General features: G+C 44.0%; 1 protein-coding gene across 2 annotated transcripts in view; it reads left to right on the forward strand.

Annotated features, from left to right (window-relative positions):
* Positions 1–14,047, forward strand: part of LOC311236122 (KAT8 regulatory NSL complex subunit 1-like) — a 216,273-nt gene that overhangs the window by 191,502 nt on the left and 10,724 nt on the right. For both annotated transcript variants that reach the window (XM_084323738.1, XM_084323737.1), the window contains exons 8-10: positions 7,560–7,715; positions 9,387–9,599; positions 11,343–11,497. In XM_084323738.1, coding sequence (XP_084179864.1) covers positions 7,560–7,715; positions 9,387–9,599; positions 11,343–11,497 — 524 coding nt within the window. The remainder of the gene's footprint in view (positions 1–7,559; positions 7,716–9,386; positions 9,600–11,342; positions 11,498–14,047) is intronic.

Raw genomic sequence — 14,047 nt, forward strand, 5'->3', positions numbered from 1 at the left:
CAGTAGGCTACAACACTGGTCTATAGTCAGTCAGGACAGTAGGCTATAGGGGTGTAACGGTACACAAAATCCACGGTTCGGTACGTACCTCGGTTTTGAAGTCACAGTTCGGTATTATTTTCGGTACAGTAAAAAAAAAATGCTTCATTTATCTATTTATTTATTTAACTGTATTAAACAATATAAAACGAATTGGCCATAATTTACTGAGCAAACTAATGCTTACTGCTGTAACCTACTAATACCACTTAATGTAAATCTGAAGATTATTACCGGTATATAGCAGATGCCTTGGACAACTGTAGCGTGTGCTTGTTTATACAGAGCCCCTTTCATGAGCAAGCCCTGCTTGAATACAGGGGCAGGGCTTGCTACAGTCACGAAAGGGGCTAGTTTATACAGAGCTGGTATGACTTGCTGGCTGAAATACGGACGAGAGGGAACTAGGTAGCGGGGCTCTATTACTTTTAACATGTGCTTAAACCCTGTGTTCTCGACAACGGAGTATGGTCGCAGATCTGCTGCTATAAAAACACATATGGCGTTTGTTATTGCTTTGGCCCGGTCTGAATTAATAGCGAGATGCTGCTTGATTGCCACGATTGCCACGGGGAGCTGGGTTTGCTTCTTCGGTGTACCAGTGATATTCACATTAGGGTGATGCCGTTTCAAATGCGTGATAAAGTTGAACAATGCCGGCAACGTAGCCCCTTTCGTGACTGTGATGCAAGGCTTGCATCACAAGTGTGCCATCACAGTCACGAAAGGGGCTAGCCGGCACGTAGCTTTAGTGTGATCCACCTGTCTTTGTCCATTACTGTGGTTAACTGGGAATCCGAAATGATCCCAAACGGGAGACTTGAATGTTGTGGGAGCATCTTCTAGCTCTGGCTGGTCAGTTAGTATTGACTCGCCATACTAAGGCTAATATGCTATGCTGAATTACAGCTCTCGTTCAGTGTAGCTGCACGCTGCGTGGGATGAACAAACAACATCCGGTTAGTTGTGCACGTTATAATAGGGCCGGGGGGATTTAAGTTCCGCAAAAAAAAGGTTCCATACTGTTGCAATCGTTCGGTGCACAGCGCGTATTGTACCGGAGGACCACATTGAGGCGGTACAGTACGTATCCGCGTACCGTTACACCCCTAGTAGGCTACAACACAGTGGTCTATAGTCACAGTCAGGACAGTAGGCTACAACACTGGTCTGTAGTCACAGTCAGGACAGTAGGCTACAACACTGCTCTGTAGTCACAGTCGGGACAGTAGGCTACAACACAGTGGTCTATAGTCAGTCAGGACAGTAGGCTCTACAACACAGTGGTCTATAGTCACAGTCAGGACAGTAGACGCTACAACACAGTGGTCTATAGTCCAAAGACTAGAGGAACCTCTGGATGCAGAAGACTTGTGGATTAAGTACAAGACACATAACATTTGAAATCTATATTTTATGTTATGCGTATGCGTGCATAAAATCCAGAATTATGAGTTTTCTGTATGTAAGCTGCACTTTTTTTTTGTTGTAAAATTGCATTATGTATTATTAAAGCACTGTTTCCCTTGTTTAGTTCCTTGTTCAAAGTCATAAGCTTTTTCACTTGTCACAATGTAAATAAAAACGTGCACTGAAAAGTTACAGTATGTAGATTTGTTTATTTGTATGACAAAGTCAAGTTCAAGTTCAAGTTCTTTAATAGTTGTCATACAGAAGTACAGAATACTTTCATACAAAATGCTTCTTACTGTTACGCTCCAGAGACTGTGCTAGACAAGATAGTATCAAATAACATAATAACATAATATAGCATGAATTTAGAAGAAGAAAATGAGGTCACAGTGTTCGGTATAGACATATGTACAATGTTCTGAGTTACCATATAATATACAATACACAATACTATGCAGTGTACTAATGTACAGTACTATCTAGTGCAAAGCAGAAATGGGATGAGGTACAATTTTAGGTACAGTTTACAGTAAGGTGTACGAGTTGTAGTGCAGTCCTTCATCCATAAATATAAAGTGTGGGGAGTGGGTGCTACAGTGTGTTTGTTTAAAGTGGGTGTGTGCTATAAGTGTGTGGAGTGGGTGCTACAGTGTGTTTGTTTAAAGTGAGTGTGTGCGTGTGGATGTGTGTGCTATGTGCGTTTGGTGGTTGTTGTTGTGTAGTGTTCATTCATTGTTCGTTTAGCAGCCTGATGGCCTGGGGATAGAAGCTTCTTCTGAGTCTTTCTGTGCTCGCCTTGAGACTCCTGTATCGCTTGCCTGACCGCAGCAGTTCAAAGAGGCAGTTGTTCGGGTGACTGGAGTCTTTAATGATTCTCTTAGCCTTGCCCTTGCAACGCTTGTAGTAAATGTTCTGGAGGGTGGGGAGCCCCCCTCCAATTGTGCGTTCGGCTGAACGTGTCACTCTTTGTAGTCTGCTTTGGTCTTGTGCAGTGCTATTCCCAAACCAGGAGGTGATGTTGCCGGTCAAGATGCTCTCTATTGTACATGAGTAGAAGTTCTTAAGGATCTTCTGGCTGACTTGGAACTTCCTTAGGCGCCTGAGGAAGTAGAGGCGTTGTCGTGCCTTCTTCACAACACTGTTAATGTGTGTGGTCCATGTCAAGTCCTCGGATATGTAGGCTCCGAGGTACTTAAAGCTGTTGACTCTCTCAACCGGTGCCCCGTCGATGCTGAGGGGGCTGTAGTCCTTGACCCCCGACCTCCTGAAGTCCACAATCATCTCCTTTGTTTTGCTGACGTTCAGGGAGAGGCTGTTTTCCTGGCACCATCCCGCCAGGACCTTGACCTCTTCCAGGTAGGCCCTCTCGTCGTTGGCAGAGATCAGGCCCACCACCACTGTGTCGTCAGCAAATTTGACGATTGTATTGCTACTCCGCTGAGCCACACAGTCGTGTGTGTACAGGGAGTAGAGGAGGGGACTCAGAACACAGCCCTGGGGGGCCCCTATGTTGAGGGTGATGGATGAGGAGGTGCAGTTGCCTGCTCTCACCACCTGGGGTCTGCCAGTCAGGAAGTCCAAGACCCACTGGCAGAGGTCATAGCCCAAGCCCAGGTCCCTGAGCTTGGCTATGAGTATGGAGGGGACTATGGTATTGAATGCCGAGCTGTAGTCGATGAATAGCATTCTCACATAGTTCCCCTGCCTCTTGTCCAGGTGTGATGCTGCTGTGTGCAGCACATGGGATATGGCGTCCTCCGTGGACCTGTTGGGGCGGTATGCAAATTGCAGGGGGTCCATGTTGATGGGGAGGGAGGAGCAGATGTAGCCCTTTACTAGCTTCTCGAAGCACTTCATGGCTATGGAGGTGAGAGCTACAGGGCGGTAGTCGTTGAGGCAAGCAGGCTTGGATTTTTTGGGTACAGGGATAATAGTGGACTTCTTCAGGCAGGTGGGGATGACAGCCTGTTCTAAGGACAGGTTAAATATGTCAGTGAATACTGGGGCCAGTTGGTCGGCACAGACTTTTAGGACGCGGCCGGGGATGCCGTCTGGACCTGCTGCCTTCCTGATATTCACTTTTTTAAAGGTCCGCCTCACCTCATGCTCTGTTACCCTGAACACTGCGCCTCCATCAGCAGCCGACCCCCCCCCCCCCCATTGCCGAGGCTTGTGAGCTGGTGTTGTTATTACCAGCATCAAACCTCGCATAGAAGGTATTGAGGTCATTTGCTAAGGAGATGTCACTGTTCAGTTTGAGGGAGGCGCCTTTGTAGTCTGTCATCGTTTTGAGCCCCTGCCACATAGCTCTAGAGTCAGCTTGTTCAAACTGGAGTTCAATTTTGTCCCTGTAGCGTCGTTTGGCCTCTGACACAGTCCTCCTTACGTTGTATCGCGCCACCTTGTGGTCATTCATGTTGCCTGCCTCTAGGCCGTCGTTGTATGCTTTGGTGCGCTCTCTCAGAGCTTCACGGACGGATTTGTCTACCCAGGGTTTTTGATTTGGGTAAACTTTCATTTTGGTAGTGGGGATTGTTTCTTTCACCCTAGTACAAACATAGTCCAGCACTGTCTCCGTGTAGGCATTAATGTTATCTGTGTCGCGGAACACATTCCAGTCTGTGTTGTGAAACACTGACCGGATCGTATCCTCTGACGTCACATCCCATTTCTGCACCTCTCGCGAGACTACGGGAGTACTTTTAATTCTCTGTCTGTACTTTGGTGAAAGAAAAATACATGCGTGATCTGACTTACCGAAGCCACTATCAGAATGAGCCTTGTAGCCACCTTTAAATTGCGTGTAACAGTGATCTAGGATGTTACCGCCTCTGGTGTTGCAAGTCACATGCTGATAGAAGTCAGGCAATACCTTTCTCAGATTGGCGCTATTGAAATCTCCCAGAACTAAAATGGCGGCGTTAACATTCGCCTCTTGGATTCTATTTACCTCGTCGTGTAGTCTGGAGAGCGCAACCTTGTTGCTGGCTTGCGGTGGAATATACACTCCGACCAGGACGATCGCCGTTAACTCCCTCGGGAGGAAGAAAGGACGACACTTGATGGTTATATATTCCAGTTCTGGGGAGCAGTGGTTGGATAATTCCTTCACGTTAGTTGGGTCACTCCAATTTTTGTTAAACATGAAGGCAATACCTCCTCCACGTTGTTTACCGGACTCTGCTTATCTGTCCTTGCGGTGGATAAAGAAGTGATCAGTCAGAGTCAATCAGTTTTATTTAATGAATTGAAAACAGCATTGATATTACATAAACGCAAACTGGCAATAGAAAAGATGTTCAAAATAATCTACCTAGTTCCGTTAAAACGCTAACGCTATTAAAAAATATCTACAGTGGCGGTTAAAATAACAATATGACTTGGCCTGAAAGAAAGTTCAGTCAGGAGATATTTTTTTGCATTAATCCCTGTAAATTTCCCGTGCTGCCTTCCCATTTGTGTATTTTCCTTCTGATCCAAAATGGAGGAAGGAGAAAGTTTCCTGCAATCAGGATCAGTTTTAGGATATTGTGTAATAGAAAGAAATGTTATCGGTATGGGCCGATGAGCAAAATATATATTGGCAAACATGTATCAGTTGGTGATTATTATTGACTGCATTGGTCCAATTAGCAAAACTGGGCCGATGAACAATTGATGACCTCTCAGATTTTAGCTGCCGTTGTGTGTGGTTTTTTAGTTTTTTTGTTTGGGTAACGTTACTTGCATGTGACAATGATGCAGCACATGATTGTGGGCTAACATTGTTTCAGTATGTACAAAAATTGTACTTACAAAACTTTATCATAGAAATCTGTTTTATTTATAGAGATATCAATATCAGGTTATCGGCCAAAACAAAAATGTTAATATTTGTTATCGGTATCTGCCAAAATTTTCATATCAGTGCATCACTACAATAAAACCATGGAACTATCCCTGTATCGAAAGTGACTAAGGCATGTGTGTGTTGCCAGGTCATTGACAATACAGGAATATTGATCATGAAAGTCTTTCCCGTGTTTGTTGGAATCCTCATTCCTTTCAGACCCTGTATCTTTCAAACACTTTTAAAAACCACAAAACAGATGTCCTCTTTTTCCTTCTCTTATTCTTCACATTGACTTCAGAATTGTTCCTTTTTACACCATCTATATCAAGAGCATTGCTGAAGGAGCTATGATACCTCCAATCCCCCCCCCTGTGCTCCTCCTCCACTACCACTGTGTGGGAGCGACTACAAGACATCAGTGTCTCTGCCTACATGCAGCATCATTGCGTCCGCCAAGGATGATATGTTCCACTGCGTTTGTCTGTTTGCCTATCTGTGAACAAGATATCTTGAAAGGTATTGGTCGGGTTGCCATACAATTTGCTGTGGACATTCACAACTCCTAGAGGAAGACGCCTATTGATATTGGTGACCCCATTACCTTTCCTCTAGCGCAGGGGTGTACAGTGCGACATATATATCGCACGTGCTACAGCAACAGCTGTCTGTGCGATGGATGGATTTACTTCAGTAGCACTGGTGCGATAGGGATTCGGTTCATATAGATACTCTTATTTTGAAAATCCTGTAGCGGGTCTCATTTCTGCCCACGCGCAGCTCCAGCTAGGCTCCGAAAGCTAGCAACGTTCAGGTGCATATGATACTCTTATTTTGAAAAAACTCTTGTGACAACTCGACGAGTCGTATCCGCCCTATCCGTGCTTCTGCAAGGAGCAGCGCGTTGGTCGGTTGGTGCGCACTGCTGCGTTAACACAGCAGTGCGCCTACACGTCCCGAAATAAGTCCGTGGTGTTTTTTCTTTCTCGCAACGGGTCAAATGCATCTACATGCTTTGCACCGTCGCCATTCCTTTATGCGCACATCGCCCGAAATTAACGTTTATGTACCATTACAATCACTACAACGTTGGCAAGCTAACAAGCTAATCCTGATCAGAGGCGCAGAGCCAGCAGACACAGTGTGGAAAGGGAAATGGGGGGGCACTCTCTCCCCTTCCCTGTGCGTGCGTGCGTTTGGAAAGACGATGAAGTCACTAGTCAGGACTCAGGACAGGAGTATATTATAGTAAACTGAGGATGGACAGATAATGATTATATTCAAATATAAACAAGTTTCGAGAGGAGTGGAAGTTTGAAGACAGACTAGACTACAATATGATGCGGGGGTGGTGAGTTGAAACAGTGTGTGTGAATGAATGAATGAAAACTTTATTTAACAGATTGCAGAATGGGTACAGTATGGCTCAATACACACAATTGTTAAGGGGATGCAGACCAGAGAAAGACGTTTGTCTTGTTTACATCAGGGTCCCCCATTGTGTGTGTGTGTGTGTGTCCCAACCGACCCCACTTCTATGTTTCAATAAATTATTTGCATTTAAAACTATTAACGCTGACTCATTCCTTCAGTCCACTCAAAATTATGCTAATATTCCTTATGTTGTTTATGATATTAATTGAAAATAGCATATGAGAGTATCATAGTAATAATAACACATGGCGATATACTAAATGACAGCCAAACATGGCACTGCAACTAAATAACACAAATACAATAGGCACATTTGTGACTGTTACAAATATAACACGTTTTATACTTGTGCTACAAGATTTTGGCCTGTGCTACAAAACTATCAACCTCTGTAGCACCAGTGCTATGTGCAAAAAAAGTTAACGTACAGCCCTGCTCTAGCGCCACCATCAGGTCAACCTTTACATTCTCAAATGAGTGTATGTTGTGACCCGTTAGTCGTACAGCCACAAATAAATCACAAATTACAGGAATGGCTATTACTCACTCAAAATTCAACACTAGTAGTTCATCCCCATTCATTATTATCTAGTTGCATAGAAAATAGTTCCTACATGAAACTGCTCACAGCAAGGTCTGTGGATTATCTTGAGTAACCATGTCATAATTTCTGGAAAGATAATTATTTTGGTGCTTTGAGCTCCATTGTATTGGGAGCCGGCAGATATCTCCAAGTGAGTTTCATAAAGGGTCGCTGACAAAGAGCCCTCATTGAGATAATCATTTCACTACTACATGCGTTTGTCTCTTATGTTATATCTCCTGCTCTGTGTGTGCTCCTCAGATGTGTGTGTAGGCCTGCGTCTGCAGCAGGTGCTGAAGAGCCAGTGGCAGACGAAGGCCCTGGACAGGAGCAAGCCGCTGAAGAAGCTCTCCCTCAAACACAAGCTGTCGTCCTCCAAAGAGAAGCACAAGTTCACCAACTCGCTCATGGCAGTCAGTGAGTACATAGGCCTGAAACACACAAGGACACAGCGTTGAGCCTTCTCACAACAGCCCATATGATAGATTCATACAGACAGTTTCTTTGTTGGTTATCTTTCTTCACCAGGCCCACATTGTGGAGAAAGGTTTGATGAACAAATATAGCCAGCCACTAATGGCAGCACCCAAGATTCAGAATTCCACCTCCCACATGTAGTTCTTACCTGCTCAAGAAGTAGTGTTTCCAATAGAAAGACTGATTGAACACAAGTGGTTTGTAGAAGTGACCTGCTCAGAAGTGATCTAACATTTACCTGCATTTGTCCAGTGGTCTGCCACTATTTTCATACAACATAAGAGGAATACTGTCTACAGTTGACATTAGTCATCTGAGCATACTGCATTTAAATCCAAAGCCAAGGGGACATTTCAGTTTGCCCAGGCGAGTTGGGAGTGCTGTGGTCAGTTTGTGTGGGGAATGGCTCAGTGGACAAGATGAGCTAAATCACCTAATATTCCCCAGCATCATTTAAATCTGCTGTTTGGTTGCATTACAGATTAGTTTTGTCTGATAGAGATGGATTAAACATCAACTACGTGCGCGAATTGTGCACATTGAGGCGTATTATGAACAGAAATAAAACCATGGAACTCTCCCTGTATCGAAAGTGACTATGGTATGTGTGTTGCCAGGTCATTGATAATACAGGAATATTGATCATGAAAGTCTTTCCCGTGTTTGTTGGAACCTCATTCCTTTCAGACCCTGTATCTTTCGACACTTTGAAAAACAACAAAACACCACCTGTACCAAGAGCCTTGCTGAAGGAGCAAAGATCCCTCTACTCACCCATAGTATTTACACTAAACAACCTCCACTTAAATCCAGGCAGGGCAACATCCATAACCAAGCACACTATATGCAGCCCGATGCAGTCGTAGCTAGCTTGTTATTTTAGTGCATAACGTCTAGCCATGACTTACTCTCGTGGTCATTTCGGCAATAAGGTAATTCCCAATCTTGTAAAGAAACGAAGCATAATTGTCAAATAATTATCCAACAAGTCCACTACACACTGGATGCACCTCCAGAGCAAAGTTACCAAACTGACCACAACTATTTTGAGTACACCGGAGTGAGAGAGAACCGTCACGCCACCAAGGATTAACGAATAATTGATTTATAAATAAGTATGTGTTCCTTTTATGTTCTCTGCGAATACATTGAGCAACAACCTCCGTTGATGACTCATCCTTGATTACAATGGTTCCACTCAAAACTGGTGGAAACGCGGAATGGTTCTCTAGACGGCGCCAAGAATCCTTAGCGGAACTGGTTCAAGAACCAGAACAAATTTGGTGGAAAAGAGCTAAATGTGAGCAATGTATTTATCTTTTTTTTTTTTTTTTATGAATGCACCAGCTGGTGTACTTACACACTGCCTTGGCATAATGACTTTAAAGGCCCAGCGAACATGACATTCAGAGCATGTTGTACTTCCTTGACTTGTTAATGATACCGGATGTTAGGGCAGGACACCCTCGAGTGCAGTTTGTCAGTGGAGCGCTCCCTTTGCATGTATATAGGTACATCTGATCTATCCTGAGACTAAAGGGTGACATTGCACTTAGTGGGCTCTTTAACTTCCACGCGTGCCTCCATTGTGACCAGTGTGTCTCTCCGCAGGGCTGGGCCACTATAAGGGCCGTGCTGACAAGCACAGGCCGTCGGACAGCGGCCTGGGCGGCAGTAGCAGCGGTGTTGTCAACGCTGCCCGGCTGGAGAGCCAGGCCCTGTGCAAGACGGAGCGCCTGCAGACCCTCTCCTCCCCCTCAGGACCCTACGACAAGAGCTACAATCGCAAGAGACTCCGCGAGCACTTAATGGACAGGACTGACCGTGAGTCATTTCTTTGTAACACTTTTGCTAGCGCTATTACTTGGAAGTCGAGCTTTGACGACCAGATAATTATTATTCATGTGCGACAATATATTCTAGAGTGTGAAAATACCATTTGCAGTGGACTCGTTGATGTTGCAACAAGTGCACATAAGAAAAAACTGTAGAATCACACACACGTGAACTTGTGACTGAAAAATGGCTGGTGATGACCTGGCTACATATAGTGAATATAGATCAATTGATCTGATTCCTGCAAATCGGGACATTTTGGGGATATTGTGGAATTTTGTACTACAAAAACCATTTTGGACATGTTTACCTGTATCGAAAGTGACTATGACATGCGTGTTGCCAGGTCATTGATAATACAGGAATATTGATCATGAAAGATTTTCCCGTATTTGTTGGAATACTCATTCCTTTCAGACCCTGCATCTTTCAAACATTACTATAAAAACATAGAACATACAATGCTGCATTTAGTACAAGCCCAGATGCCATGCTTTGTCACTATTAGGGATGGGTGATTAGCTAAATTGAATCTGCAGAGGCATTCTCCTGAAGAACATATCCATTTCATACTAGACGCTACATCTAATCATCTGGATCAAGTAAACGGTGGTGCCTGTGGCTTTAACAATGAGTGAGATGGCTTGACTGGCTCCCATTCAGGCTCTAGCAACAGTCATCACAGATTTCTCTTTATGAAAGATGTTATGATTGAATCACCCGCTTTTGATTAGAGCAATCACATGCTGTCTCTCAATTTAGTGTCTATCCTTTGAAGTATGCCATCCACAAAGGCCGACCCAAGCATCGTTAAATGAAGAAAAAAACAGTTGGAAGGAGGAATCCTTTTAATGCCAAAACTGGCACAGATTAGGGAAATTAAATTAATAAAACAATGATTTTATCCAGATTATTTGATTGTGACTAACATCAAGTTTATTAATTTTGCTACTAACTGTGGAGATTCTTAAATGATAGATAAAGTAATATAGCAGGACGATCGGTTACAATAGTTCAACCTCACGTTGAACAGGGATTCCCAGTTAAACTGAGCATGCTTCACTCCAGACGCAGCTGCTCAATCTCCGAAAAACGTTGGAGAAAATTTTCAAACAGGCATTATTGGTTAAACTGATTACATATTGTGAATCTAAATGGTTATGTTCTCGGCTTCTCGCCTGAAAAAATATTAAAACTTAAATACACTGACATAATAATGGTCCTACATTACTGCTGTGTCTCACAGCTTTCAGCCTTCTGCCATCACTGCTCGTTGGTGTGAAATGCATTCTGGGATACTTGGCTATCCCGTTGGATCCTCCCAAATTCAAGGAAAATAAGGCTGCATTTTGCAGCTGTATTGGAAGGAGATGGGACGTCCTCCGTCGGAGACACAGCTATAGAGGTCCTCTGTTATGTGTTCCACCCTCCACTCAACAAGTCATTACGATCAGATGTAACGCACATAGTAACCAATTGGGTTAGATGGTAGTTGATCCAGCTCGTCAGAACAACACTACAGCCCGGCTATATGGGAGGCATGTCCAGCTCACTATATAAGAATGTTCAAGCTATCATTTAGATATTCTATATTTTAATTCCCTGAACCAGTGTTTTGAGTTCCGGAAAGGTCCACTCATTCATGTACAGTACATAAGGTGCGTTTTGTCACGCCTTGGGTCTATATGAGAGGAAATCTCATGTGAATCTGTTGTTTCTGTGCTCTTCCAGCCTCGCCCAAGCTGTTCCTGGACTCGAACAGCCCCTGCACGTCGCTGGCCAACCTGCACTCATCCCATCACAGCCCCCTGATCCGCCAGCTGTCCACCTCCTCGGAGAACTCTACGCCAATGGGCCCCAACAGCCACACTATCCCCAACACACCTGTAAGAAGAGGGAGGGAGGGAGGGAGGGAGGGATGGGCAGGGCAGTGTTAGGTTTAGGTTTAGGTTAAACCTGAATATATGGATGTGAGCATGGTCTGGTGTGGGTTAGTCGAGCAATGACTAACCTGATTTCATGCCACCTGTGGAGAGAGATTGCAATCGGATGTGATTGTGTGTATGCGCATAGCTCGCCAACTACTGGATGAAACTTGCCACACAGATGCAGTATGCTCAGATGACTAATGTCAACTGTAGACAGTATTCCTCTTATGTTGTATGAAAATAGTGGCAGACCACTGGACAAATGCAGGTAAATGTTAGATCACTTCTGAGCAGGTCACTTCTACAAACCACTTGTGTTCAATCAGTCTTTCTATTGGAAACACTACTTCTTGAGCAGGTAAGAACTACATGTGGGAGGTGGAATTCTGAATCTTGGGTGCTGCCATTAGCCAGGGATGCGAGTCCTCCAATATTTGTCACATGGGTCAACAACGCATTATTTTTATTTATTTTTTTAAACTTTGGCCATTCCCCTGGCTCTTTTATGTGTTTATCACATTTATACTGGTCAAGGATGACCGACAGAAACAGGCTGAAAGGGTTCAGATGGGGGGGAAGACACTCTGGGAAAGGCACGGCTGCAGTCGGGATTCGAACTCGCTAAGCCCCAGATCCGTGACGAGCACGGTTGTCCACGGCGCTGAAATAGCGCTCGCGGTACGTGGTGAGCTACTGGAGCTCCCCCACAACGCATTATTTTTATTAATTTCCAACATTGTCCATTGACGCATATTCAGGAAAGGTTACACCTTTTGATCACAAGAGGGCGATACTACACAGGTTTGCTGCTCAGAGCCTCTGGGAATCAGCTCTCTGACCCCCGTTTACAACATGGACATGCTATAGTGAACCTATTGTTGTTCATACACCTATGCATTAACACATTGGCCGTCAACGACGATTATATACATGTTTGTCTGACAACCGTTGAACGCCAACCACGTATATATACGTTATTTGATCGTTATTTCTTTTATTCGATATTTCTATTCATTACAGGCCCACTGACTTTGGGTTAACATTGGGAATCGCATTAAGAATGCCTAGGTGCAATACCGGCGGTATCGAGCACCCTTTCTAACATTGTATCCTGGGCTGTGGGATGGCCAAGGGTTGCGGGTTAAATTGGTCCTTGTCGGGCAAGACCAACTGTTCTGCCGGTCACATTGAAGCCCGTCAAATATGCCAGATTCATATGTTATGGTGGATTATGCTGTCGAGCAAATGGACATTGGATCTACCAAATGGCGATCAATAAATTGGAATATTGTCTTTGGAATACTCCCGGTCGCAGGTAAGGACGATTTGACGTCAATTTTAGCTTGATCCTGCCAGGCTTTTGTACCGATCGGGCCGATAAGCGTGTTTAGTGTTGAATACGAATGCTGTTACCGACTATCAAATAATCAAACACCCCCCCCCCCTTTCATGCATTCATGATGGTACATAATACCTATAATGTGGATTTGATACCGGAACAATAGCGCGTTCATGCAAGAAACGGCGACGTAGACTGCCATAACTAAGCATTTCATGAATTACCCTAGACTGCTCTAAAACCATACTTATATTCACCACGGTATAACACGGGAACGTAATGGATAGAATACGGTATGGATGGAAAAATTATCTCTTTTTTGCATCTTGACCGGAAGAAACTCAATGTCAAATGACTATAGTATTGTATCCATGGCTATAATATAGAATATAGATTTAGCTCTACAAACAAGGTGACTAACTCATCGTTTACAGCGTGGCAGTAGCTACCACAGGATGAGGCTAATCCCCGGCGGTCAAAGTGTTAAACACATTTATAAATAATTAATTTCCATCATTGCCTATAGACGACCTGGACACTTATAGTGGATATAGATCAATTAACCGGGTTTGGGGATATTGTGGAATACTCAGAAAACCATGGACCTTTCCCTGTATCGAAAGTGACTATTAGTTAGGGAATTTTAGCAAGATGTTTGGACCATCTGTGAAAAAATTTCTTACCAATAGCTTTCTTCACCAAAGTGTTCCTATAGGTGTCTACTAACACCTCCCAAATCCTCGGGGGAAATTCTGGAGAGCCAATCAAAGTTAAGGAGCCCAGGGGGCTTGGGCGAAAAATGTGAAAAAAAATTATGGATGACTAACTAGGGGTTTTCAGGGGTGCTGAATTAGGGATGTCCCGATCGCCTTTTTTTGCTTCCGATCCGATCCCGAGCATGTGATTTTAAATATCTATCGATCCGATCGTTTCCGATCCGATCTTTTACATTAGTAATCAATTTTGACGCATTTTTGTCAGAAACTGGCAGAGCGAGACAAGCCCATCTGTTGCCTATAGTCCGGGGCGCGAGCGCGGAGGCGTTTGTTATTACATTCACCCTGAGAAATGTGCTTCTGCTTCATATGAGAAATATTAAAAGTTTCAATATATGTTTGCACATTAGTATACATTCAGTGTTCGACTTACGTAATGGTCCATTCTGGTCT

The sequence above is a fragment of the Notolepis coatsorum genome (genome assembly GCF_963971535.1).
Source record: "Notolepis coatsorum genome assembly, chromosome: 10".
NCBI classification, from domain to species: domain Eukaryota; kingdom Metazoa; phylum Chordata; class Actinopteri; order Aulopiformes; family Paralepididae; genus Notolepis; species Notolepis coatsorum.